Raw genomic sequence first — 27,753 nt, 5'->3', positions numbered from 1 at the left:
GAGGTCTCTGTGCCTGCCTGGGTGCTGCGGGGGCCGTCGAGGAGAAGCCCGAGGTCGGTCACGGGTAGCTGTAATAGTAGGCTATGGCGTGGTCCTTCTGCCGCTGCACGAAGAATTGCACGGGGCCGATATTGGTCTGGTGGGCCGCCCGCTGCCGCTCCTCCTGGGCCAGCTTCTTCAGGCGCTCCCGCTCGGGACGCTGCTGCGGCGTGATGGGCACCGACTCCTCCTGCTCCTCCAGCGGCGTGGGCGCTGCGTCGCGGCCCGCCCAGGGCCCCACGCAGGGCACGTAGTCCACGCGGGGCTGTGCCGGACGCTGCAGCGTGCGCGGCTGCGTGGGCAGAGCCGGACGCTGCGCTTGGCCCCCTGCGGCTGGCAGGCCCCACACTCTGGGCGCCTGCTCTGGGGGAGCTCTCTGTGCTCCTGTGCTGCCTGGTGGTGCCAGCAGCGCCTGGGCCTTGTGGCCAGCTGGGGGCCGGGGGGCAGCGGGCACAGCGCTGGAGCCTGGCAGCGTCGGCCGGGCCCTGGGCATGCCGCTGGAGGTGGGCTGCGGCTGCACACAGGGCGGCTGGCGCACTGGCCCCAGCGCCTTGGCCCTGGCCCCCAGCGGCTGCAAAGTCTCGCTGGGGGTCTTTGTCCCCGGCTGCTGGCGCTGCAGCGTCTTGGCCCCGCTGGCTTGGGGCCGGAGCCTGTCCTGGGGCCGCACGGCACGGGCACGGGCACGGGCACGGGCACGGGCATGGGCACGGGGCTTCATGGGGAGGGGCTCCGGCAGCAGCCGCGCTCTGCAGAGAGGCGGCGCCGCTGCTTCTTGCCCCCCAGCAGCCCCCGGGCTTCGCGCTCTCTTGCTGGGCGCCCTGGTGCTGTCGCTCGCTGGCTGCTGCCTGCCGCTGCCCGCTTGGCTGCTGCTGCCAGGCAGCGCGCTGTGGCCAGCCGTCTTGCCCTGGCGCAGCGTCTTGGGGCCTTGGCCAGCCTGGCCCAGCAGCAGCGTCTTCTCCTTGCCGGGGGTCTTGTCCGTCGTGGGCCTCCTGTGCTGGGAGCTCTGCGCTGTGCTGGGGGTGCTGGTGGGCGCGGGGCGCTTGGCCCCCCACTTGGTGCCGGTGGGCGCAGGGGCAGGCGGGGGGCTCTGGAGGGGACTGCGAGGGGGACTGGGCAGGGCTCTCCTCAGGGCTGGGAGAAGTTGAGGCCTCTTGAGGGGAGCCAAGGGAGGCTGGGGCAGGGTTCTCTTGCGGGCAGGGATGAATTCCTGCTGGGGGGGCCTTTTGGGGAGAGGCTTGGGCAGGGGTCTCCTGCGGGCAGGGTCGGGGGGGCTCTGGAGGGGACTCGGGTGAGGCTTGGGCAGGGCTCTCCTCAGGGCAGTGAGGAAGTCAGGGTCAGGGGGGCTCTGGACAGGAGCCGAGGGAGCCTTGGGCAGGGGTCTCCTGCGGGCAGGGTCGGGGGGGCTCTGGAGGGGACTCAGGCGAGGCTTGGGCAAGGCTCTCCTGAGGGCAGTGAGGAAGTCAGGGTCGGGGGGGCTCTGGACGGGAGCCGAGGGAGGCTGGTGCAGGGTTCTCCTGCGGGCAGGGATGAATTCCTGCTGGGGGGGCCTTTTGGGCAGGGCTCTCCTGAGCTGGGGCCGGGCTGCAGGCTTGAGGGGGGAGCTGAGTGGCGGCACAGCAGCTGCAGGGGGCTGCAGCACCCGCCCAGCCTGCACCTTGTCGGGGCGCAGCCCAGGGGTTGAGGGGACCTCACCCAGCGCTCTGGTGGCTGCCAGTCCCTGTGTGCTCGGCTCCTCGATGTCCTCGCAGAGGTCGGGCAGCTGCGAGAGGAAGCGGCTGAGGGCAGGACTGCTGGGCAAATCGGGGAAGGCGTCCTGGGGCTCCACGGCATCCAGGCAGCTGAGCTGCGCCTCCAAGCCGGAGCTGTCCAGATTGGCCGGGAGCTGGTCCTGCACGTGCTGCAGCTGCTGGCTGTCCCCTGCCAGCTGGGGAAAGGCCTCAGTGAAGGCATCGGGTCCCAGCTCCAGCAGCTCCAGGGGCTCCTCAGGCACCTCTGCAAGTGACGCCGCTGAGGAAAAAGCAAGCCAATGCAATCCCCCAGGCATCCCCCGATGCCAGCTTTGCCATGGCTCCTGGGTGTGGGGCGCCCAGCGGCCGGCTGGGCCAGCCCCAAACTCACCATCGGGCGTCGCCGTCTGGGTGCTGGCGGTCCTTGGAGCCTGGGCAGACTCGGGGGCAGTGGGGCCAAGCAGCGGGGGCCCCTGGTCCTCGCTGAGCCCCACGGCGTGCAAGCAGGGCTCCGGCAGCTGCCCCCGGCTGCTGCTCAGGGTGCGGGGCGCGGGGAGTGCCTGCGCCCACAGCGGAGGCCCCGGCACGAGGAGTGGGGGGGGGCCGGGGTGGGCAGGAGCCTGCAGCAGGCAGGTGCCTGCGGGGTGCAGGAGCTCCCCTTGGAGCACGGCCCTGGGCCCCAAGCAGAGGGGATCCTGGGGCACCAGCGTCTCCGTCAGCAGGGGCTGTCCCCACTGGGAGACACTGGGGGCACAGGGAGGAGCGGTGTGGGGGAGCTGCCCCACAGCAGGGAGCTGCCCCCCGGCGGGGAGCTGCCCAAGCTGCAGGTGGTGCCCCTGGGCTGGGAGGTGCCCCCCAGGTGGCAGCTGCACCCCGGCGGGGAGCTGCAGCACCTGCCCCTGGACCCCCGGCACCACGTGCCAGACGGTGGCCTGGGGCAGCGCGGAGGGGAGGGTGGGTACCTGCAGGGGCTGCAAGGGCAGCGCCGTCGCTCCGGGGAGGGAGGGCAGCAGCCAGGCAGCCACCGTTGGCGGCACGGCTGGGACGACGAAGGGGGAGTTTTGCGTCTGCGCAAGCCGCGGAAGCCGTCTGGGGAAACCCTCTGTGGGAAAAAGGCCGCTGGGCTGAGCTCTGGGGCGCTGGGCTCGCCAGCAGGGCCGCAGCCCCGGGAGGAGCGGGAGCCGGCTGCTGGACCTGCCATGGTGGCTGGAGAGTGGGGCGGTTGCTTGGGGAACCCGGGCAACGGGGGTTCCGTCCCAACGGCTCACCAGCCCCTCGCCGACATCTTGGGGAGGACTGCCGGCTTTGGACCCAAGCAGGCTGCCCAGCGCAAGACTTGGCCATCCCCAGCAGGCTTGCCCTCCCACGCAGCACTTGCCATGCCCACCACGCTTCCACACCGCCTCTTTTCCCTGGCATTTCCCATGCCAGGACCAGCTTTCATCCTCATGGTCATTTCCCATCCTGACAAGTTCACATGAGAACAGATTCCCAGACAAAAGATTTCCCATCAACACGAAGCGTTTCTTCATCCAAAGAGATCTCGTCCCAAAGAATTTCCCTCTCTTGGATGACTTTTCCAAGTATTTCCTTCCTCAGCGAATGTTACCCACCCCTTTCAAGACTTCCCATCCCAATGTTTTCCCATCCCAGGAGCGATTGCTCATCCCAATGCTTTTGCTTCCCAGTGCTTTCAAAGCCCGGGAACATTTCCCACCTCTCTCATTTCCTAGCCCAATGCCTTTCCACGCCAAGGAAACCTTCCCATCCCAGCAAGGATTTCTCGGCCCACTCAGCCTTCCCCATCCCAAGCGTTTCCCAGCTTCACCATCCAACACACAGCTTGGCCAGCCTACAGCTCTAGAGAGGGATTTGGACGATGCTGATAGACACAAGGTCACGGGGATTTGCTGTGCTGATGATTGCTCTTTATTACAGATCAACACAGATCCCCAGTCCCAAGGGTGCTAGGATGAATCTGGCAAATATGTAGATACGAGGCTCTTCCATTTCTTACCGGGAAAGAAAGAGATCTGTGCGTTTCTCTCTCTCCACCTTAGGAAAAACATAGGAAGGGGAGAGTACTAATGAACAGGAGCATGCTCAGCTCAGCCACCACGAAGGAGGCTGCCCGCTCCTCAGCACCTCTAAGCAGCAGCACCTTCAAGTCTCCTCCTGCAGCAGCAGCACATCAGTGTCTCTTGTCCCACCAGCAGGACAGTGGCGTCTCCCATTGCACCATGCCGACCTCCACGCCTCGAGTGCCAGCACCAGTCCTCAATGCGAGCTGGACGCTCAGGGCACTTGCGGCCACCCACCTTTGTGAGCTCCAAGCTGACAGTGACTCTCTGCTGAGCTGCCACGCCTCTCGGGTGTCCCGGTGACAGAGCTTTCGGCGCTAAGCTGACTGCCAGGAGAAAAGGCTGCCGTGAAATGGCTGCTCCACAATGCCAGGAGCAAGGTCTGCTGGGCTGGGGGTTCGCAGGGGAGCTCGGCCTTGGGCCTGGCAACCGCGCCTGGAAGCCAGGGATTGCCTTGGTGTGCAGCTGGACACCTGGGCCTGAGAAAGCAAGGTCTCTTTCCAGACACTTGGCACCATCGTCACCCAGTGGCTGTCTCAAGGGGATGAGAGAAATGCACAGCATCTCTTGCTGCCCTGCAGTGCTGCTGTCCTACGCCCTTGGGGGTCTGCGGGATAGAAAAAGGGATGGATTTTGACCCAAAACCCAGCTCCTTTCTATCAAAAGGATCACGTCCTCCTGTCTTTCTTGTATTTGGCTATGACTTTAGGAATCCCTGCAATCCCTGCAGCTGTGTCCCCTGCCAGCTTCTTGTGTGCCCCAAGCATCCTCGCTTGCAGGGCAGTAGAAGATGCAGAAAAGGCCTTGCCTTAGTGGAAGCACTGCCCTGCAGGAGCTCCAACATCCCTCTCAGCAGCACGCTGTAGTCCCCAAATGCCCCCGAAAGGGCACATTTCAGCTACTGGGAAGGAAATGAGCTCGCTCAAGGTGAGCTACCCGCTCAAGGCCCAGGTGTCTGTGAGGCAGTGTTGGCAAGGAGTCCTGTTGTGTGAGTCCATTCTTTGTGGGTGCTCCGTCCCCACAAGGCTTGCTTTTCAAGGCCCAGGAGAGTCTTGTGGGCACTGGCCTGGGGTCCCAGGCTGAGCCAGCTGCTGGCTGGCAATCAGGGAGGCTCGCTCGTCTTGGCTTGGGTTTGCGTGGCCAGGCTGTGGGAGCGGGGGGCTGCAGGGGTGTCCTCTGTGAGGAGAATGCAGCAGCTGCCCCATGGGAGCTCAGGGCCCCTTCCAGGAGGCTCCTTCCAAGAGGGACCCACCCGCTGCTGCCCAGAACACAGAGCAAAAGGATGATGTTTGCGCCTGGGGGAGAGCCCATCTAAGAAAGGGAACAAAAGCTGCTGCCCAGCAGCGTGTGGCTCAGGGAGGAGTGAGAAAGCTCTGTGCAGCCCCCAAGGTCCGTGCAGCAGGAGGCAGGAGGTGCTCCAGGCTCCCAGCAGCAGTTCCCCTGCGGCCTGTGCAGGGAGAGGCCCCTGGTGGAGCAGGCTGTCCCCCTGCAGCCCATGGGTCCCCCGTGGAGCAGATCTTCACGCTGCAGCCCCCCTGCGGGTGGAGGAGCCCCCAGTGGAGCAGGTGGCTGTGGCCTGGAGGAGGCCGCGGCCTGTGGAGAGCCCCCTCAGGAGCAGGCCCCAGGCTGGACTGGAACAGGCTGTGCTGAGCCTGCTTTGCCCGTGACGCTCCTTGTGGAGTGATCTCCCTGTCCTTCTGGCAGCCCTTGAGCCCTTGCCAGCCTCTTTTCTCCCCTTGGCGTTGGAGGAGGGGCAGGGAGAGAGCGCTTGTGCTGGAGCTCAGCTGCCCAGCTGAGGAAAACCACCACGGCTCTGTCTTGCCGCTGCTGCAGCACGCTGGTAGCAGCCAGCACCGTCTGTTCTTCGAGCCTCAGCAAGCCCACAGCATCTTCCCAGAAGGGATCCCTTTCCTTCACGCCTCCAGAGGCTGAGGGCTTGTGCCCTGTTTGCAAGCGCTTTCTCAGTGCCCCCTTCCCCAGAGAAGGATCCCAGCTGCTTGGCTTCCCTGCCCTCTGCTGCCAGGCTCCCGCAGCTGCTATCCCAGCAGCGCAGCAGCCAGCTGACAATGTGCTCGCCTGGAGGACAGCTGCAATCTTGTTCCATGGCTCGCAGCTCGCCCAGGGATGGGGATCACCTGCTTCCTGCTGCTTTTCTATCTAATCTCCTTTCCAACAGCCTCCTGTGCCCTGGGATGGCCCTACCTTGGGGTAGGCTGCCTCGCCTTCCTCTTGCTCCTTCCCCTTCTTGGGAGGACTTTCTGCCCTTCTGAAACGAGATGACTTCTGCATGCATTCCTTCCCCTTGTGTGTATTGGTGCCTGAGACAGCAACGGGGTTGTCCCCGGAGCCAGCTGTAGGGCCTGTGCCAGGCTTGGAGGGGCTGCAGGGAACATGCCAGGGGCTGGAGGGGCTGCAGGGAACATGCCAGGGGCTGGAGGGGCCGCAGGGTGTGTGACAAGGCTTTGAGGGGCCTCAGGTCCTGCCGCAGTGGTTGAAGTCGATGCAGGGAACATCAGAGTTGTTGGAGGGGCTGCAGGTAAAATGCCAGGGCTTGCAGCAGCTGCAGGCTGCGTCACAGCTTTGCATCAGGTCAAGACGCATTTTCCTAGAACCATACATTTCCTCCTGAAGGGGCTGAAGAGCATGGAATGGTCTTCAAAATGCACAGAGCAGACCCCAGCAAATGTAGAGCTGCTGCTAGCAAGTAGGTAACTTTATTGTTCCTGTTGTTAATTTTGTTTCACAACAACAGATGCAAATATGTATCTTGAATGAGGGCAAAGGTGACCTTGGATCTGAAGCACACAGGCGTTCGCTAGTGTCCCCCCATCCGGAGTGAATCCAGAACGACTCGGAAGGAAAAATAAAATCCAAACCAGTGCGTTGTGATAAAGAGAGTTTAATAGGGTAGAAAAGGAATAAAAACCAACAAAATAATAAATAATGATACTTACAGTTTATAAGATATTAATATATAAAAATATTTAATGCTATTAAATACTTATAATTTTATAATAATAAAACAATGCCATACTGTACAACACAGTCAATAAAGTGGATTTAATTAAATAAATAAGAAAACCAACAAATTAAATGAAAATTTAAAAATTTAAATTTAATACAAATAAAACCCATTTGTCCCATTCCAATGAATTGCTATCCCCATCATCACTTCCCATCCCACTGATCATTTGCTGTCCCCAAAACCTCCCAGTTCTTATCCCCTTGGCATGCCAGTGCAAGAAGAAGTGCTCTGCAGGCAGAGGCCTTGCTGAGTGACCACCTAAGGAGAGGAATTTAATCCAGAAGGCAGGAAAGAAGAGCAATGCCCCGAAAGAAGAAGCAAGTCTTGTCTCTCAGCCCTTTGGTGTCCCAAGCAGCAGTTGCCATGGCCAAGCTTTCCCAGCCCAGCTGCTGCCAGCATCTCCCCAGCTTGCCATTGCCACCTTCCTGGGTGAGGCGCGCGCGCATTTGCCATTGGCGCTGTTGCCATCCCTGTGAGTGGCAAGCCCATCCCCTAGCTCCAGCACGAGAGAGGGGAGAGGGCAAGCGAGAGGGGCAAGGGCTGAGGAGCGTGGCTGAAGCTGGAGCAGGTGCCTGCAGAGGTCTCTGTGCCTGCCTGGGTGCTGCGGGGGCCGTCGAGGAGAAGCCCGAGGTCGGTCACGGGTAGCTGGAGCCTGGCACTGTCGGCGGGGCGCTGGGCATGCTGCTGGGGCTGCTGGAGGTGGGCTGCGGCTGCACACAGGCCAGCTGGCACGCTGGCCCCAGCGCCTTGGCCCTGGCCCCCAGCGGCTGCAAAGTCTCGCTGGGGGTCTTTGTCCCCGGCTGCTGGCGCTGCAGCGTCCTGGCCCCGCTGGCCTGGGGACAGAGCCTGTCCTGGGGCCGCACGGCACGGGGCTCCCCACTCGGAGTCTCCGGCAGCAGCCGCGCTCTGCGGGGAGGTGGCGCCGCTGCTCCTTGCCCCCCTGCAGCCCCCGGGCTTCGCGCTCTCTTGCTGGGTGCCGTGGTGCTGTTGATCGCCAGCTGCTGCCCGCTGCTGCCTGCTTCCCTGCTGCTGCCAGCCACCGTGCTGCTGCCAGCCGTCTTCCCCTGGCACGGTCTCTTGCGGCCTTGGCCAGCCTGGCCCAGCAGCGTCTTCCTCTCCTTGCCGGGGGGGTTCTCTGTCGTCGGCCTCCTGTGCTGGCAGCTCTGCGCTGTCCCGGGGGTGCTGCTGGGCGCAGGGCGCTTGGCCCCCCGCTTGGTGCCGGTGGACGCAGGGGCAGGCGGGGGGCTCTTGAGGGGACCCAGGGGGCGTTTGGGCAGGGGTCTCCTATGGTCAGTGCGGCCCTTGGGGTTGGGGCGTTTCTTGGGGGAACTCGGGGGGGATTTGGGCTGGGGTCTACTAAGGGCACTGCGGCCCTTGGGGTTGGGGCGTTTCTTGGGGGAACTCGGGGGGGATTTGGGCTGGGGTCTACTAAGGGCACTGGGGACCTTGGGGTTGGGGCGGGTCTTGAGGGAACGCTGGGGGGGTTGGGGCAGGGGTCTACTAAGGGCACTGAGGAGCTGGGTGTCAGGGAGGCTCCTGGGGGGACTCAGGGGTGGACTGGGTAGGGGGCTCCTAAGCGCACTGGGCAGGGGACTGGCTGCAGGGCTGAGCGGGGGGCTCACTGCTGGCACGACGGGGGACTGCAGCGACAGCCCACCCTCAAGCTTCTCGGGGCGCAGCCCAGGGGTTGAGGGGACCTCACCGAGGGCTCCTGTGGCTTCCAGTCCCTGCGTGCTCGGCTCCTCGATGTCCTCGCAGAGGTCGGGCAGCTGCGAGAGGAAGCGGCTGAGGGCAGGACTGCTGGGCAAATCGGGGAAGGCGTCCTGGGGCTCCACGGCATCGAGCCAGCTGAGCAGCTCCTCCATGCCGGGGATGGGGATGTCCAGGTCGGCCAGGAGCTCGTCCTGCATGTGCTGCAGCTGCTGGCTGTCCCCTGCCAGCTCTGGAAAGGCCTCGGCAAAGGCATCAGGGCCCAGCTCGGGCAGCTGCGGGGGCTCCTCAGGCACCTGCGGGGCTGTCGCCGCTGAGGACGAAGCAAGAAAATCCCCCAAGACGGGCGATGTCAGCTTTCCCATGGCCCCTGGGTGTGGGGCGCCCAGCGGCCGGCTGGGCCAGCCCCAAACTCACCGTCAGGCGTCGCCGTCTGGGTGCTGGCGGTCCTTGGAGCCTGGGCAGGCTTGGGGGCAGTGGGGCCGGGCAGCGGGGGCCCCTGGTCCTCGCTGAGCCCCACGGCGTGCAAGCAGGGCTCCGGCAGCTGCCCCCGGCTGCTGCTCAGGGTGCGGGGCGTGGGGAGCGCCTGCCCCCGCAGCGGAGGCCCCGGGACGAGGGGTGGCGGGGGGTTGCGCTGGGCGGGGGCCTGCAACAGGCAGGTGCCTGCGGGGTGCAGGAGCTCCCCATGGAGCACGGCCCTGGGCCCCAGCCCCAGCGCATGGTGGGGTACCAGTGTCCCCGTCACCATGGGCTGTCCCCACTGATGGACGGGGGCACAGGGAGGAGCGGTGTGGGGGAGCTGCCCCCCGGCGGGGAGCTGCACCAGCTGCAGCTGGTGCCCCATGGTTGGGAGCTGCACCAGCTGCAGGTTTTGCTCCACAGCGGGGAGCTGCACCAGCTGCAGGTTTTGCCCCACAGCGGGGAGCTGCACCAGCTGCAGCTGGTGCCCCACGGCGGGGAGCTGCCCCACAGCAGGGAGCTGCCCCCCGGCGGGGAGCTGCCCAAGCTGCAGGTGGTGCCCCTGGGCTGGGAGGTGCCCCCCAGGTGGCAGCTGCACCCCGGCGGGGAGCTGCAGCACCTGCCCCTGGACCCCCGGCACCACGTGCCAGACGGTGGCCTGGGGCAGCGCGGAGGGGAGGGTGGGTACCTGCGGGGGCTGCAAGGGCAGCGCCGTCGCTCCGGGGAGGGAGGGCAGCAGCCAGGCAGCCACCGTTGGCGGCACGGCTGGGACGACGAAGGGGGAGTTTTGCGTCTGCGCAAGCCGCGGAAGCCGTCTGGGGAAACCCTCTGTGGGAAAAAGGCCGCTGGGCTGAGCTCTGGGGCGCTGGGCTCGCCAGCAGGGCCGCAGCCCCGGGAGGAGCGGGAGCCGGCTGCTGGACCTGCCATGGTGGCTGGAGAGTGGGGCGGTTGCTTGGGGAACCCGGGCAACGGGGGTTCCGTCCCAACGGCTCACCAGCCCCTCGCCGACATCTTGGGGAGGACTGCAGGCTTTGGACCCAAGCAGGCTGCCCAGCGCAAGACTTGGCCATGTTCATTAGAACATTACTAGCTTCTAAGCCTCATGGCATCACCTTCCATCTTGACTGCTGAACCTCCTTGCTCCCTACTATCTTCTTTGCCAAGATACAGCTGTCCACATTTACTTTTCCTACTTGGCTGGACTGAATTTAAGAAGGGAGCTTGCAACTCTTCCTCTTGTTTGCCACTTCATCATCAAACCAAATGAAAACCATTTGCCTTTAACCTCTTTATTTCAGGCCTTCTTTCCTAGTGGCCATTCAAAACTGGGAAAAAAATAGTCTACCAAGTCGGGTTTTTTTTTTGATTTGATAATAAATCTGCAGACTGTTAAGTCATCAAGCACTTCAAGACTGTTTGAAATAATCTCGAGATTAATATAAAAGGAATTCCTCACACACGCTGCAGCCGCTTACCTTTAGTATAGTCGTTGGATGCGATGGAGCAGTATTTCTTGCTTTCGCCTGCACTGGAAGTCTTCCCTTCCTTGTAAGGTTGTTTACTGCTCTCACTTCTGCATTACTGACATGAAGAGCCATCTGGAGGATGGCATTCTTCCTTCTTCTCCCGCGTTATCTTCTGGAAACGAGGATCTAAGTGTTCCAAGGAGCCTTTTGCTTTCCTGGTGTTTCTCCTTTTTCTTCTTTTTCTTCTCCTTTTTCTTCTTTTTCTTACGCTTGCGATTGGCATTGTCAAAGCGGAGCGCACAGAAACACAAATCATGAAGTCTGAAAGAAACATGCAAGTTAAAAAGGGAAAAAAAGATGTGGCACTTGTTGCCTATATGAAACCTGATTTATTTTACCACAGGTGATGATTTGCAGCATGTCAGCTATTTTGTGGTGCTTTGTGCACACGCAACTTACTTTAGATGCAGCAAACTTAAGCCGTCAGATTGAAGGACCATAGGTCCTGGTTTGTACACAGATCATTAACAATGGCTAGCTCTGGAATATGTGCAAGCAGAAAAAATCTTTTAACCTAATCTGGAATGGTGTACAGATGTGATTCGAACTATGTGGTCCAAAGCTAGTGCTCTGACACAATTCAGCAAGAGCTTTCCTGTCTTCACTGATCAACCTAACAACATGATCCCCAGCCAGCTGGTGCTATCTAAAGAACTTAGAAACTACCAGAAAAAAAAAAAAAAAAAAAAAAAAAAAAAAAAGGAAGACATGAGAAGCACCCAGAAAAGAATTAGGATAAAAAATGCGGAGTATGCTGGAATCCTTGCTTACTTGGAATCCTTCTCTCCATGTTTATCCTTAGACTTCTTTTTCTTCCAGAACTTGTGATATTTTTGCATTTTTTTCACCACCTACAAGCTCCTTTTCTATCTTTCTGTCTTTCCTTTCTATTTCACTTTCACTACCTTCTGCACGGGTATATTTTCTTTTTCTGTTTCCTTCTGTTTCATTTTTCTGGCGACAGTTCTCCAAATGAGCTGACACAGGTGGAAGCGCATGTCTTTCACGAGAATGTCTTCTGGAATGTTGCTGAGGTACCGAGCAACGATGCAAGTCTGCTCGGGGTGTGCTAAAGCGACGTACATCTTCCTCTCTCAAGAGGGAACCGTGAGGCCATCCGCTTTTGTAATGATAATGCTTATGTGACCTGCTGTAGTAAGTTGCAGTCAATCTGTCAAAGGCTGAATCGCCGTGAGAGAACTTTCTCTCTCTACTGTCTCCTGTCGCATGAGGTGAATAGTAATCCTTGTAATAGCCACATCTTTCCCATCTCCGTGCTTCGTCTCGATAGTATCTTTCTCTGCACCAACTTCTTGCCCCTTTGGATCGGTAGTACCTATTGCTACCTTGTTCTGATCTTCCTCCGCTGCCAGATCTGTACTTTGAATATTTGACTGCTCTTCTGCCATTCTCAGGGCTGTTTCTTTCACGAGAGAAAGATCTGTACCTGCTTCCCTCCCAGTACTCCTGCTTGTGACTCTTTTGCTCAACAAATTCCACGCTCTGAGAACACCTCCTCTTGCTGGAAGGACCTGCTTTTTGACTCTCCTTCTCTTCACTAGGAGCATGTTCCCTCTTGCTTCGGTAATGCTTTTTCTCAGTGGTTTTAGTCTTGTCCTTTGTATCTTGGCGTCTATCTGCAATAGCTAAGGAGGAAAGATTGTTAGAGCTACATTCAGTGTCAGACTTGAGAGAGGAAGTTTGCCGCAATTTCTCACCAGGCTCACAAGACTCTTTGCCGGACAAAACATTTTCTTTTGAAATGAGGTCACGTTCTTTTGATCTTCTTGCTTTCTCCTTGTCTCCACCGTCATCACATTGGTACTGGGCGAGGTATTCATCATTCCCAGGAGATTTCGGAGGTTCCGCAACACTGCATAAAATAAAAACCCATTTCTCACTTCTGCTGAAGGACGTGAATATTAAGAGTAAAACCTTCCAACGTCGAGCAAACAAACAAAAACCTCCGGACTACAGGAACCCTCGCAAAGATATGCCATTTAGAAACCTCTCCTGTGATTAAGACACCTTCTTCAGCTCCCAGAGAAAGTGCTTTTTCCCCTCTTGCTTCTGAAGCCATTGCACTAAAAAAGCAAACGCATCTGTCTCCTTCCACCTGCTGCTCTGAGAAAAAAGGCATAGGGGCGAGCGGGGAACAGCCAGTGTTTCTCCAGACAGTGGAGAAAAATGGAAAAACATTCTATAAAGGAACACAAGTTCTCCTTGAGGCACCAACCTGCATCAGAGTGATATGCTCAGTGCTGATCATTAGTTCTGTTCGTGACACTGGACACACAGTATGGAATTGTACTAATTTAAATCCTTCCATTAAATACTATTAGTAGACAGATAAAACTGTAACGAACTTCCATAAAGTCTTGTCTTAATCAGACTGTGCTCATTTTACCTCATTTCCTCTGACAAGCTGTTCAGCTGGCTGGCTCTGAAGGACTCCGTGATGACTTCTCGATTGACTGAAGGCATAGCTCCAGGCATCTGCAATTAAAACGCACAAGTCAGCAGACAAAAAAATACTATTTGTAGTAGTACTGAGGACTAGTCTTGTCAGAATGTCTCCATTAAATGGTAAGCAAGACCGCTGTCAGTTGTATGCATTATCTACACTTCAAAGATAACCCCAACTCACCCCCCAAAATCTACTTTATGAAACTTAGGAATTTTTATCTCAGCTGAGCTTAAGTTGACAAGTTCTAATGTAAGCTCAGGTCTGCAAATTCTAAGGGGATAATACCACAAAGCCTTACGATCACATGTGTGCTGTGTTTTCTCAGTATTTCACCTGAATTAGGAACACAATAAACACTCCCGAATACATCGTAGGTGAGAAATTCTCGATGGAGCAAATCTATGTTTCAAGCGATCCATTTGTTTTAGAAAAGAACATCTCAGAAGGTTTAACAGGTTCAACTCGGCAAGTGGAATCATCAAGTTTCAGTCCGTTTTCTTTAGATTCAGTAACTAACCTAATAGCACCATTTAGTGAATCTGTTTTTGGCAGCTCATGCTGGGATCTTCCTTTGTCAGCATTCTGACAGGAAGAATCGGAATGCTGCAATGTACGGACTACCTTTCCAACCAAAATTCCATTAGAGGACATTGCATTGCATTTCAAATTCCTTTGAAATAAGCCCTTTGACTCCTCCTCAGATTTTCCTGAAGATTCTGCACCATAAGGGACTGTGTTATCAGAGCTGAGTTTAGGATTTTCATTCACTGTTGGCTCCACAAAAATTTCATCAGAAACTTTTTTGTTTGTTTGCATTTGCTTCATTTGCATTACCGAATTTGTAATTGTGGATGAAGGAACAGCCTGGTAGAGATCTTCATCCTCCACAGCACTGCTAAGACAGTCAGGCTGTGACACAGTCTGACGAGCAGGCAATTTATTGTGAATACTGATGGTGATCTTCTGTTTTCTTGACGTATCAGTCATTGAAGGCCTGGTAATTGCCTGGTTTTGAACACAGGCCATTGGTGGTGCTGAAGATGGCCTTTTTAGGGTGACACCAGTGGTCTTTGTGTCCTCTTTTATGGATCCATTTCCATTTAAACGGCTTGAATTCTGTATTTAAAAAGAAGAAATTGCAAGATGGATTAACGCAAACACTGCATGTAACATTTTGAAACACAAAACTCTCCTACTGAGTGTTTCTACAAATGGTCTTAACACCTAAAAAGATGCTTAAAACCAAACAAAAAACCCCACACCAAACCCCAAACCCACTAGCAGTTTGGTGCCGTTATCTGCCCTCCCGCTTCCCTAAATTACCTTAATCATATGAGGAAGAAGTCGTGGTCCCAGAAATCCAGCCTGCTTACTATTAGCCCCCTGCTGACCAGGAGGGAATGAACAGGGATAAGATGGTGCTGGCAAGTAAAACGCACGTTCTCCAAGTGTCAAATCATAGCGCCTTCAGAAAAGAGCAGTGATCGTAGTTTAGTTTTTCTTTCAGCCTACTCTTGGATTAAATCCCATCCTATCATTTTAGAGGAACAGCTCATACGATATGGAAGCCTTCTCTACAGAAGGCTTCGCCAAGACTACAAACTGAAAAGTAGAGAACAGTCTTCCTACTAAGACTATCACTTGCAGAGCAATAATTCATTCTTACACCACAGATGACCTTCATTTCTCTCCTTCTCTAAAGTAGCCAGCTACAGATAACACATAGATAGCAATTTACACAAGTGCTGCAGTTTAAGGCCAAGCAACAAAAGATAATAAACGACACAGAGAATTTCAGGTTAGACAGAACTGAATTAGACAAATAATAATCTTCTCCCGGGATAGCAAGAAAAACACTTGCAAAACAGAAAAATATCAATAACAGGAAAGTAAATCTCTTCTGAACACATTTTAAGATTTGTTATTACCTGATATAAAAAAGTATGTAAGCTTGCTGACCAAGAACTCTTTTAATGTCAGTACGCACTACTTTAGCATCATTCATCTGATACCAAAGTCCATTACCAGCCTGCAAATAAAGACAACGATTTCTTTAGGTGAATTGCACGTTTTCCAGTTGAAATCACGGATAGGAACAAAATACACACATGTCAAATAAAAATATAATGAAATCTTTTTCCCTAGAAACAGTAGCTGCTAGTCATGCTTTAATTGGTTTGCCAGCACAACCTTTACCCTGTTAGAAATGCTGTTGACTTCTACCTTTACATAGCATATATAGTGTCCTGAGTGACAGCTGACACCGTGATGTACCAGCACCGCGTATAAGGCATAGAGCAGTGGTTCTCCCATTGACTGCGACATGTAGGCTCTCAGGTCCAAATACTCCGGATATTTCACCTCCTAAAGAGACATCAAGAAGATAGAAAAATTATCCCAGAGTACTTCATGGACTAGCCAGAGAAAAACACTTCCAAAAAACACAGACTAGAATTGATTTCTAGAATATATTTCTCGAATATATTTCTGATTCACTACAAATAAGTCTTCCCATAAACAACGGTTAAGACTAGAAGTTGCAGAGAACTGTTTCCTGATGAATCAGCCTTCTCAGAGGAAAGCATATGCTTCTTGTCAAGCGGGAACTTTATTGATATTAAGAGAAAGAATAAGCCATAGTCGTTAGTCTACAATTATTGTCTGAAAATATTAACAACTTTCAGCTTTGGGGGATGTCCCATTACACAATGATATAGTTGCATTACAGTGGTAAATATACCTTGTTGATCTTTCCACCTGTGAAATCTGCAAATCTTTTCAGTGATATTGTGAGAACCTTGGAAGAACGGTGTATGGTAAACCTCTTGGATGCAGGAACCATCTTTTTACACCTTAAAACCAAGCAGAGATAAGTGTTTGAAGGCATCTTCTTTTTTCGCCCCCAAAACAAACTCCTTTTAATGTCTCACGCATGCCTATGCTATTTGAATGATATTTACTTGCATAATAGGTTGGTCTTTTTTCTTTTCATAAACCCATGCACTGCGTGTCAGGTTTGTTAATACACAGAAGAAGGTCAATTTTCCCAACAACTCAGAGCATAGCGGGAACAGGAATCTCTCACAAAAGGGTATGACCAGGTTGGATGGCAAGGTACCATTTCTTGGTCTACAAAAGTGGCTATTTGAACTCCAATCCTGGAAACATTCTTTCAGCTTTCAAGGGAAATACAAATACTGAAAGCGGAACGAGAGAGCCTTGGTCCCCAGGGCTAGAAATTGCAAATAATCTCCAACATAGGTCGACTATCAACATCAAAAATACAACAGAAGCACATGGTCATTCTACAGGAGGGAGACATTTAACAGTAGGAAGTCTTCATGTACTGAGCTTGTCTGGAAAGACACTGAAACCATCTGCCATCCTTTGAAACAAAATAGTTCAGTTTGACACATTGCCCGCTCCAAGGTAGGACCTACGGTGTAAGCAGTGAAAATTAGCCACTAGCCCAGAGAACAACGGAAACTGGGCAGTTTAAATCAAGAAAAGTACTGTCGAGAGCTAATAAATAGAAAGAACAAAAGTAGCTCTTTTTGAATTCTGATGGCAAAATACAAGCCAGAGAATTGCAAACCCATAGGGAATGCCTATGAACAAGACTTCCCCCCTCCAAGGAAACAAAAATCCAAGTCTTTTATAAACTTCCACAAAACTTGTAAGTAGATCCAAAGTTTAGAGGTAGTCCAACAGAGTCATGCAACATAGAAAACTGACATCTAGGATTAAGACCTAATTCGTCAAAATCTTACTCGCTACATTTATAGCAATTCTCTCCATCCAGCTCTTCAGGTTTCACAAAGAGTTCCAGAGCTCTGCTAACAGACGAAACCGCCTAGAGCAGCGAGAAAGAAGAGCGCAAAGTCACCGTAATTCAGAATTCCAGAGACATACTAGTAGTTTATAAGAGAATCTTACTAACATACTCAAGCGATCTACTAGGAGCACTGTGAAGAAGGAGGCAGAAAGAGCATGCTCAGCATTGACCTCACCTGGAAGGCATTTGACTTTGGAACAAATACTTTTCCAGTAGCCTAGACAGCATCTACAGTGTACTTTGTCATCAATACTGGGGACAAATTCATCAGTCTAACAATTAGATGTATATTGAGGTAGAACAACAAAGAAGTATGACAGCATTATAATTTTTGCAGAAAGAGAATTCTTTCCCCTTAAACCCAATGCAAATGTGGAGACTATTTACATGGGTTCCACGGAAGGACAAAGTCCAATCCACTTCCTTAGCACCACCAAGCTCTTATGTTTTAACATTATATGTGGTTTGGTTTTTTAAGTTAAACAAGTTTAATTTAGAAAGTTATGCATGTACTTAAACATCATGAATTATATTTAGAAAACATCTTACCTTTATATCCAAAGTGATATCAAGAAATGCCTCATACGTATCCGAAACTGCTTTGCAATTCAAGCACTTCACTGGAAACAAAATATAAATGCTTAACATTATGTGAAGGAGACTAACTGTCCAAATTCAAGTGGTTGACAGATACTACTTTAGACAAACTACAGACTGCTTTACTACCGACAAAAGACACAGATCAGTTCTAAGGACAGGAATATTTTTTCAAGTACCTCTCGATCTTAGAAATCCTCCAAATATTTGATGAATGATGGTGGTAGCTTGAGAAGATCTGTCCAATCTGGAAATAAATTATAATCAGACCTCAGAAGATTTAAGGCACAGAATTAACTCTTCAAAGAGTTTGATGAAAACCAAGGATGATGTAGACTTGCGTTGCTGATAGTAAATAAGGCACTAAAAGGTGCTAGAGATCATTTTTGAGAGTAAATAAAGGACTAGAAGGTGCTAGAGAATGTATGAAAGTGAACTTGTTTATGCTTACTCGGTGCTTCCGTTCAAGCACGCTTCCTGCATAGCATCAACAGTATAGCGCAAGAACTCGTGTGCGTCTTCTTGACTGCCAAAACGGAAATGTTGTCCTATTCCTAAATAAGAAGATGATAGTATTGACCTCATTTAAAAATGAAATCATTCTTGTATTTCTAAAATCTCTCTTCATTGGAGTGTTAAAACCACTTAGACACATCAAATAATTATTTGAAGATTACAAGCTATCGAAAAGAAACACATCTGAAGCCACTTACGACTGAGATTACTGATAACATGCGTAGGCTCGATGGCATCAACAGTGCAACGCAGGGCCTGGTTAATGTGAGTCTCCATCGTGCACATCATGCAAAACTCTTGTTCACGACCTGAAGAGTGAAAGAGCAAAGCATCCCAGTCCAGCGAAATATCCATACCTACAAACATCTAAGTACAATTTAAACTATAGATACAATATCCACTCTCCTTGCTACATTCTATTCTCCCAAGATGCCAATGTCCCAACAGTCTTGTAACATTTCATTTCACACAACTTTACAGAAGAAAAATATCCACTAAGCCTGTATTCAAATGCATTTTGTGATGAGAAATCTAAAAGACTACTGCAAAGTTGCAGTTGTAAAGGCTGACAGGAATGTGAACTCCAAAGGCTGCAAAATGTATTACTCTCTAAAATTACTACCAAATGCATTACTGTCCAATGCACTTCATTATTCCCATGAAGCAATAAATGATCCTTTAATAAACAAACAAACAAACAAACAAACAAATAACTAACTAAATAAATAAAACATGGTGCATTAATTGCACTCCATATGCTATTCGGAGCCCACTGCTAATACAGTGCTCAAAGCCAGCTGCTACAGGTAAAATCAGGCAAATAAGCTTATCTCACAGAATCACTGCTGTTCTTTCACCTTCAGAGCTATCCAACAGATTCAAAATACTGTTAGAAAGTACTCACATGACTGGCTGTGCTCAAGAGAAAGCATGTAATTGGCAAGTGGGGGTGTGTAGGTCAAACACTGTAGAGTAGCATTAAGAAAACATGTGTTGCCAAGATTGTACAGGCCAACTCCAACACTTTGTGTTTCTCGCCAATCCATACAAATCTTCTCAGGTGGAAAAAGAATGCTCTGTGGCGGAGCAATTCCATCATTAACGACTGCAAGAAAGTTAAATTTAAAAAGAGATCTTGTTTGTTTGTTTCGAAGAAAGGTATTTAAAAAAATACTATTCTGCAGGAGCACCTAGAGGAGCTAGCTACAATCCAAACCAGAAAAACTTATTGCAGACAGCTTTAATACCACCAAATTCAAATTGGCTGGTCAACACAATGTTTTGGGGGAAAAAAAAAAAAAACAAAAACAACTTTAGTCAACCATTTTAGTTTTTCTAAGGCAAGGCTAACTGCCATTCTGTTTGTAGCACCTAATGCCAAGTTCCTCTCCATCTATAATCTTTAACCTGATTAACTCAACTACTGTTTTTTTCCTTATTATAACTTAAACCACAAACTTAGACTTGAAATTATACGGTAAAAACGTAAAAACTAGGAACTAGGAATGACGGTACCCCTACAGATACCAGATTTTTTCCTGAGCAATGTTATCCTTCAAAAAACCTGTGAAAAATGGAAGCTGTGAATAGCAACAATCAAACACTTTTCTCTGCAAAACAGAAAAGACATGGAGGAATCTGTGCATTACAAAAAGCTCCCCGTATTTCTCTGTTGACTGTAAATATATCAAAATTAATTTCTGTAACATCAGTCACTTCAGTTGCCTTAGGGGATTCGCTTTTCAAGTCTTTGTTCACAGTAGTCCCCTTCTCTATCAGTGCAACAAGTAAGAACTGCATTTTCTACTTTTGCTTTGAAGACAATGGAGGCAGGATAAAACGCACACTTACTTAGATCTCTTGGGGCAAAAGCCTTAGATTTTTCAGATGACCTACAGTAAATAGCACCTCCACGTCCTTGGGCCACAGAGACTTGGCTTGAATCTTCTGCAGGCACTATCCGGCCCCAGTTGGCGGTGCGTGACATCAGTATTTTAGGACTTGGTTTCTTGGATTTGCCAGACCGCCTTGAAGAGGGCTTTTTAGGCTTTGAAGATTTGGGCTTCTTAGCTACGGTCATTGTTCACATCTGCGACAGAGACAGAAGTTCTGGTTGACGTAAGACTATCAAGAAGCACTCCAAGAAGAAAAGAGTAACAGAAGTCCTGTCACTTAATCTCAAAGAAACAGCCTTAAGAACTAAATCGCTGGTATGAATGATTTAAAAAGAATCCCCAAACTAAACACACAAAGTGAAAATTTCCATCTAAACTCTATCAGTATTACTTTTCGCTTCTGCAGAACTAGTGGCTGATGCCATTTCTTTCCCTTCCGTAGGATTTTAATCCATTACAACTCTGGAGTCTTTTTAATATAAAAATGTAGAAGACATTCTCTGAGGGGAATCAGTTATTTATTGATTTCCGGAGTTGCGCAATTATCTGTTAATTAGTACCTATGATCTAATAGATAATTGTTGCAATTATCTATTGCTGGCATTAGTAACGGAACACTATTACTTCACTGCCTGCGTTTTTCTGTTTCGTCTGCACAAAGGTACCCAGAACTCACTGCTACTTTTCTTCTGTCTTTCCAGGGCTCGCCCTCTACCTCACTGTCTACTGCACCAGTCATGAGGGGTTTGTTGTGATTCTATAATGAGCCTAGCTTTTAAATACACCTTTCATGGGCGTCACTTGGTGATAGCAAGTTAATTTGTGAGGGCTCCTCAGTATACATCATGCGGTCGCTTTTTCCAGGTGAAAAAGCGGAGCTGTAAGTGGCAGTACACCAAAGCCCTGGCATGCTGAGATCCAAGAGGAGAGATGTTTGGCCCTCCTTTTCACTCCTGGGAACCATATACCTCAAAACCCACAGAGGATGGGCTATATCTCAGAGAAATCTTGGGAAAGGAGAGCATGAAGAGCATGTTTGCAAATTCATTTCTCCCTGGGCTTCTTCTGCTTCTCCAAGAAAGACGAGTTTGAATATAACTTTGGCAGCAGTACTTCTGGTGTTTTACTCCTACCACATTTAAAACTCCTACGACAAACTGAAAAGTTAGACTAAAAAGCAGCTCTTTCCGTTCTCCTTTCTAAAGTTGCACGCTTTCCTCATGCAAAACAACAGGGGAATGTAAGCTAGAAACGGAAATGCTGAATGTAAAACAAAACAAAACAAACCTCAGCCCTCCAGGACAAAAGCCAATAACTGCTACAAAGTCCTTTTTAAAATGCTGATTAGGTTTCAAGGTGATACCGCTTTAAATAAGCGTAGTTGTGTGTCCATAGGCAGAAGCTGAATAATGACAGGATGAACGTCTATACTTCATGTTTTGTTACTGTCTTACTGTAGCACACAGGGACTTGTTATCTTTAGGGAAACCACTAACCTCATGGAGGGTTTAAAACATAAGCTAGTTTGTTATACCAAAATGACGGAGAGAACAAAGCATAAAGTGCTTTCAGATTTCTAGCACGCCTTGATTGCTGTCCATTAAACTTCAGACACGTTAAACAAAACACAGTAAATAAGAAAACTCCTAGTCCCACAGCTGGCAAATTGTGTGCAGAGGTTGTAATTAGAACTTTTTTGCCTTGACGTTTTACATTTAAAATTGATTTTAAATCCATTCTATACACACTTTCCATTCCTGAAAAAACAATACGCAAACCTGACAAATGCATTTACATGAGAAATGAAGTCGTCCTTGTCCGATTGGAAGACTAAGGTGACAGCTCCTGGGCTCAGGGATAAGCTCCGATCTTCACCAGTGACAGCTCCTTTTTTAGGATTGAAAGGGAAAATGTTTCAGCAACACATTGGAAACATACTTAAGGGACAAGAACAAAATCAAGACTGCAGTGAGAAGGACAATGGAAAAACAATACTGGGGGGAAAGGAAAGGAAAGGAAAGGGAAGGGAAGGGAAGGGAAGGGAAGGGAAGGGAAGGGAAGGGAAGGGAAGGGAAGGGAAGGGAAGGGAAGGGAAGGGAAGGGAAGGGAAGGGAAGGGAAGGGAAGGGAAGGGAAGGGAAGGGAAGGGAAGGGAAGGGAAGGGAAGGGAAGGGAAGGGAAGGGAAGGGAAGGGAAGGGAAGGGAAGGGAAGGGAAGGGAAGGGAAGGGAAGGGAAGGGAAGGGAAGGGGGGAAGGGGGGAAGGGGGGAAGGGGGGAAGGAAGGGGGGAAGGGGGGAAGGGGGGAAGGGGGGAAGGGGGGAAGGGGGGAAGGAAAAAAGAAAAAAAGAAAAAAAGAAAAAAAGAAAAAAAGAAAAAAAGAAGAAAAGAAAAAAAGAAAAGGGAAGGGAAGGGAAGCAAAGCGAAGCGAAGAGAAGCAAAGACCTTGATCTTTATACTGACCAATGAGATAAGCCTTACACATTTTTAAGTTTATTTTTGACAACTGATTGAGGTGTTACCAGGTATTAAGTACGATTCAAGAGCAAATATTAACACTAGAAAGAAGAAATCCGATCCACCACCACTGTTTCAAAATACATCCATTTCTCATTTGGAGATGACGTCTCTCTGGCAAGATAGTAGAAAAACTGTAAATACCGATAGAGCTTCCTCTCCCGATGTTCCATATACATACCGATGCTGTTCCTACACCTACGCTCTGAGCATAAATTTATGTTGACATGAGTGACAAGAGAGGGTGTTACTCCTCTCTTTGTTTGCCTTGAGAGACACACCTCTTGTCCATTGAAAAGTAAATTCAAGATTCCAGATCACTTAAGACAGTTGCTATCCCCTCATTCAGAGTTCTGCAGCAGCACTCTTCAGATGTGTTTAGCAGTCTCTTTAGAAAATGTTATCACTTAGGACCTGCTTCTCAGTAGGTCCACGTTTGGCCTCCGCTTAGCAGAGAGTCAATCCCAGCTTAAGCTTTCGTACAAGAGCCCCTTCACGAAACGGAGTTGAACCCTGACATAACTGAGTTGAACCTTTAACCTTGAAGCTTCCTTAAAGAAGAAAGCAGCACCCAGGCCAGGAAATAGAAATTAATCGTCACTTTACCCTGAAACGCAGTGGGCTATTCTGTGCTGGCAGGATTGCTGCCGGGCTGGCCGACGAGGCGGCGGGCAGCTCCCCGGGGCCACAGGGCCTGGCACAGGGAGCCGCCGGGGGTCTCCAAGGTCCGGGAACAGCGGCAACAGCGGCAACAGCAGGGACAGAGGGGACAGCAGCGACAGCAGCAGCCACCTCAGCCGGGGCCGTCTCCACAACCGCCACAACGGCCTCGGAACGCCGCCGAACTCGGAGCTCCAGCGTGACGCCTTGTGAACCTGGCCGCGCTGCTCATGGCTAAAACCAGAGCGTTTCCTCCGGCGTGTGTTTACTGTCAGTGCCGGATCGGCCCTCACCCCGAGCTCTCCCTGCCGGGAGGGCTTTGGGGTTGGGGTTTCCCTCCCGCCGCCGCCGCGGGCAGGCCCCGCGCGCAAGGGGTCTGCGCTGGGGAGCAGCATCTCACCCACGGCGAGAGACCGAGGGCACGACATGAAAAAGCCCCGACACGAAAAAGCCACGACATGCGGCCGAGGCGGCGGGGAGACGGCTCTGAGGGAGCTGCCACTTTGCCCCGCCGTCCTCCCCTCCCGGGCCGCCCCGCCGAGCCCCGTGCGCCTCAGGTGCTGCGCTGAGGGGGTGGCTGGCTACTGAGACAGCTGCCCAGGGCACTGCTCATGGCACCGAGCCTGACGGAGGTCAACGAGTGTTGAACAATGCTCTCAGACATCGGGTCTCACTTTGGGGTGGTCCTGTGTGGAGCCACGAGTTGGACTTGGTGATTATTGGGAGTCCTTTCCACCTTGGGATGTTCTCTGATTCTAGGTCAGCAATCCAGTAGCTGATGAGAAGTGTGGAGTCATTCAAAGGGAAGAGAGAGCACAACACTTCTCGTTTGCAGAAGCGGCTATTTGGTAACCAAACCGATGATTCCTTTGCTTCTAGAGCAACTAACAGCAGGGATCCGCTTTACAATAGAGGGAAAAGAGTCGTTGGTATGTCATGTGAAGTAAGCTTCAAATCCCAGAGGATGATTTTGTTGGAACTTTATTCAGCTGAAAACACAGAAGCCTTGCTTCTGCTTGTGTTAGTTACAGCTCCAGTTTACTTTGGTTGGGAGGGAAGGCATTCCAGGCTAATGTGCTGTACCTGTTCCTTCAGCTCATTGTCCATAAACAGAGGAGCAAACGAAATCAGTTTAATCTCCATTAAATGCAGCAGACAAAGCGGAGTAGAGGGCGATCTAGCACTTAATTTTTCCTGTAAGCAGGAAACCCAGAACTCAACAACACTTTTCAAATCTTGTCCTGCAGTAAATGACCAGCTGAGTGAAGCTTGCATTTAGAGGATGTGCTCCTCCAGTAGACGGAAATAGCTTTTCCTCTTCACAAGTGCAACTGAGTGGTGGACTGGCAGCTACGTGGTTAACTAGTTGTGCCAAAGGGGTTGTGTTGAATGCACAGAAAAATATGCAGGAATAAATAAACAGCAGAGGGTTGTCTGTAGGCATGACACTGAGTACAGATGTTGTCTGCAGGTTCGTGCAGAGTGCACCGCGCCAATAAGCACCCAGAGTCGGAATGCACACGAAGGTCTTTTAATTAGATAATTACTTATAGAACTCTGCAGAGTCAGGTACTTGGCCATCTTTCGCAAAGCAAGCACACCTCTGACTCGAATCACCGTCATTTATACACAGGAAACTTGTGAAAACTCTCTCTTTGGCTCCTTTGGATTGGTTATTACAGCTCACCTAACTTATCTCCACTGAGCTTGTGCATTACAGAGGAATACCGGGGGGGAGGGGGAACAGGAGAGGGGGGACACACACCGAATCCCACATTAGCATAGATTAGCATTTTGACAGGTGTGATTTTTAATGTGCTAATGACCCTTAATGAGAAAAAGGTTACTATAGGTCAGTCTGGAGCTGGTGTTCTCCTTCCTGTTTTTTCCCTTTTAGCCCTTCTCTTCCTTGCTTCTGCTAGCTCAAGGCTACCTGTCTCTCTCCTTCTTTATTTTCTCAGCTAAAAGACTGCACAAGCTACAGGCCTCCCTATTTGCTTCAACATTTCCTTGGTTTTGTTTTTGTTTTTTTCCCAGCTTTGGGACGACACAGGTGTGGTTTGATATTTGCCAGTATAGCTAAAACTCGCGCCAGTCTGCTCACGCACAATAAGTAGTAAGATTTAAGGACTGGTTTCATCGGCTTCTTCCATACTAACATCCTTCTTATGTTTTAGATATGCTGTAGTTAAATCAACACTAAGTTACTACTTGTGGAGTAATCGCCTTAAGCGACTAGGCATCATAAGCACACCTCCATCCCAAAAGCTACCCGCCTCCAAGGTGCAACCACCCCTCACTGAGCACGCCCTCGGAATTTCTCAGAGCCTGTACCTTTAAACGCAAGTGAGATCATTTCTACCAAGCACAACCAAGATATGCATGACTAGAGTCACTCAAGCTCCACCTTAAAGATAGAAAATAATACCAATTGCTTTAAGAGAAAGGGGATGTTAGGGAAGATACTATCAGGAAGGATTCCTTCTGACATCACTCGACAGGCTGAGCCTCTCACTCCCCCACCCCCACTCCATTGGGACGCCGTGGGGTAAGATCTGAACGCTTGCTTATACCAGGCGTCTCTGTGGAATCTTAGAAATCTCTAGAGTTTTGATGCTTTTTAATGTCTTAATACCTAGGCTGTGTACCTGTGCATTTCATGCATGCTAGCTTGCTTTTGCAGACAGTGAATTTATCACTGACAATCCAAAGAACCTGTGTACCTGTCGCCGTAACAAATTGCACTTAATTGCATTCTTCCTAGCTGTGAGAGTTCTCCTTGAATGCGACTAGAGCGAGGCCGTACTGCGTTGTTGGTGAATCCGTGACCGTGATAGTTCAGCACCATGAATCCGACGGGACCCATGACGGTCAATCGGCTACACCCCTTAACGCGACACTACTAGACGAAGAAGATGACAGGGCTTGCATGCACTGCATTAGGCTTTGCATGTGAAAACACCCCCAAATAATTTCACGTACATTTAACGTTTTTAAAGCTACAGCCCTACATAGTTAAGGCATCAGCATTCATTCCTTTGCTTGATAGCAAAGTATGAACATACAGAAGAGTTAAATATTTTCTTTGCATTCTTAAAGGCGATTTTTCAGACTTGGGCTTCAGTTGTTGGAGTTGAAGAGATCAGTAGACATCCTTACTTTTACGTTAAGACCAAAATCTTTATCTAAGATTGTGTTATCGAACGCAACTAAACTCCCACCCCCACATGGTTTTTTTGTAACTTCGCAATGATCTTGCTGCAGTCCCACTCTGATGGTCTTTCAGTAACATGCAAACTGCTGTGGCAGATTCTGTTACAGTGCTTTTCTATTGACAGTGTGCCTAACACTCAAGGTAAAGCCCCTCATTTCGCAGTGGGGACATAAAGTGTTTCTTTGGACCCTGCTGCTTCTGTTAGTACTCATTTTTTCACAAACTTGTTGAACCTGAGCCGTGCCTACTGAGCCAACGAATGCTTTGATGACACAGTATTTTGTCAAAGCAGTTTTGCTTCTTGGAGCTACAGAAGCAGCTCTGGCTACGTGATAGCGAATTGTGCTGCATTGGCAAAACCAGACTTAGCTACAGACTTACAACACTTGCTAACTCGATCTATTTCAAATCTCATTTTAACTTTAAACGACAATCAGTTTTGTGGCTCCTGTCTTACTAATTTGCCTTGTTTTGCATGGAAGGGCAGCCTGTGAATGTTTTGCTTTATTGCATGCTTCAAAAAAAGGCTGAGGAAGAGACTGGAGGAACCTTTTCTATTCTATGGACTTTCCCCCGAGAGTGTGGAATTGCAGGCTACTTGGATGAATGTTCCAATGTGAGTAAGGGAGCAGACCTCAGCCAAAGGAGGTGGAATCCTTGCTTAATAGTAAGTATCAGTGTGGGGACATCTTTGCTTAACGGGAGCCATTTAAACTCTTCATAGAAACAAAATAAGCTGGACATCTTATGCTTGGAAAGCAGTATGGTTACACAGCGGCTAACATAATGACTTGAGTCTACTGCTCTGCAACTTCAGGTTTTGTTTTCAAGCAGTGCATACATCAGTTTAAGCTTTGGACAAGGAGATTTGCAATGCAAATAGTGATAAACCAGAATCAGCGGCGCTGACGAGTGTAATGGTGAAATGCAGCAAATCAAGTATTCCTGGAGAAATGTGAGATTACAAAACTAGCAAGCCATGAAGCACTTTTGTTGCTGTTGCTGTTGTTGTTGTTTTTTAAATCAATTCTTACATGCTGAAATAGCACCTTCAAGAAAAACTGTTTATCTAGCCAGGTAACGGTGTCTCCCTGTAAACAGGAAGGAAATGCCAGGAGCAGCCATACCTCTTTGCTGTCAGAATAAAGAGCAAGTCGAGGCCAACATCATGCCATAGTGCAAAGGCTTGCTAAGAAAGATCGTTCTAAGAGGTCTGCAAGAAAAGATGACTTACTTTGTCATAAGTTTGTCAAATAGAATGGACGAGTTAGTAGTCGAGTACCGACTGTGTCCGACTCTACAGCTGCGGCGCAGCTCCAAGTCCCTGTTTTCTCCGTGGACTCGTCTCACAGTTTTTGCACCAGCTCTACTCCTCAATGTTCTGGTGACTGAAACGCAGAAACAAAGTCTTTTGAAACAGTGAAGATGGGATTCTCCTTATTTCACCGTTGCTCTTGTAAAATGGAAACAGACAGACAAAAAAGGCACC

At 50.5% G+C, this 27,753-nt stretch overlaps 1 protein-coding gene across 1 annotated transcript; it reads right to left on the bottom strand.

Annotated features, from left to right (window-relative positions):
* Nucleotides 1–58: 58 nt before the first annotated feature.
* On the bottom strand, nucleotides 59–27,753 carry LOC311428383 (uncharacterized protein; the record flags this gene model as incomplete). Its single annotated transcript, XM_084539869.1, has 16 exons — nucleotides 27,499–27,753; nucleotides 21,673–21,764; nucleotides 19,834–20,071; nucleotides 18,887–19,087; nucleotides 18,180–18,290; nucleotides 17,918–18,020; nucleotides 17,646–17,713; nucleotides 17,419–17,489; nucleotides 16,805–16,887; nucleotides 15,775–15,886; nucleotides 15,258–15,398; nucleotides 15,022–15,063; nucleotides 9,000–9,168; nucleotides 8,239–8,895; nucleotides 1,865–2,046; nucleotides 59–553 (listed from the first exon to the last, which is right to left on the bottom strand). Exons 3-16 carry the CDS (start codon nucleotides 20,060–20,062, stop codon nucleotides 59–61), a joined length of 2,664 nt encoding a protein of 887 aa, XP_084395995.1. The 5' UTR covers nucleotides 20,063–20,071; nucleotides 21,673–21,764; nucleotides 27,499–27,753.

The sequence above is a fragment of the Aythya ferina genome (assembly GCF_964211825.1).
Source record: "Aythya ferina genome assembly, contig: HAP1_SCAFFOLD_149, whole genome shotgun sequence".
Lineage (NCBI taxonomy): Eukaryota > Metazoa > Chordata > Aves > Anseriformes > Anatidae > Aythya > Aythya ferina.
Note: the sequence above shows the minus strand (reverse complement) of the source record. Positions and strands in the feature narration are given on the sequence as shown.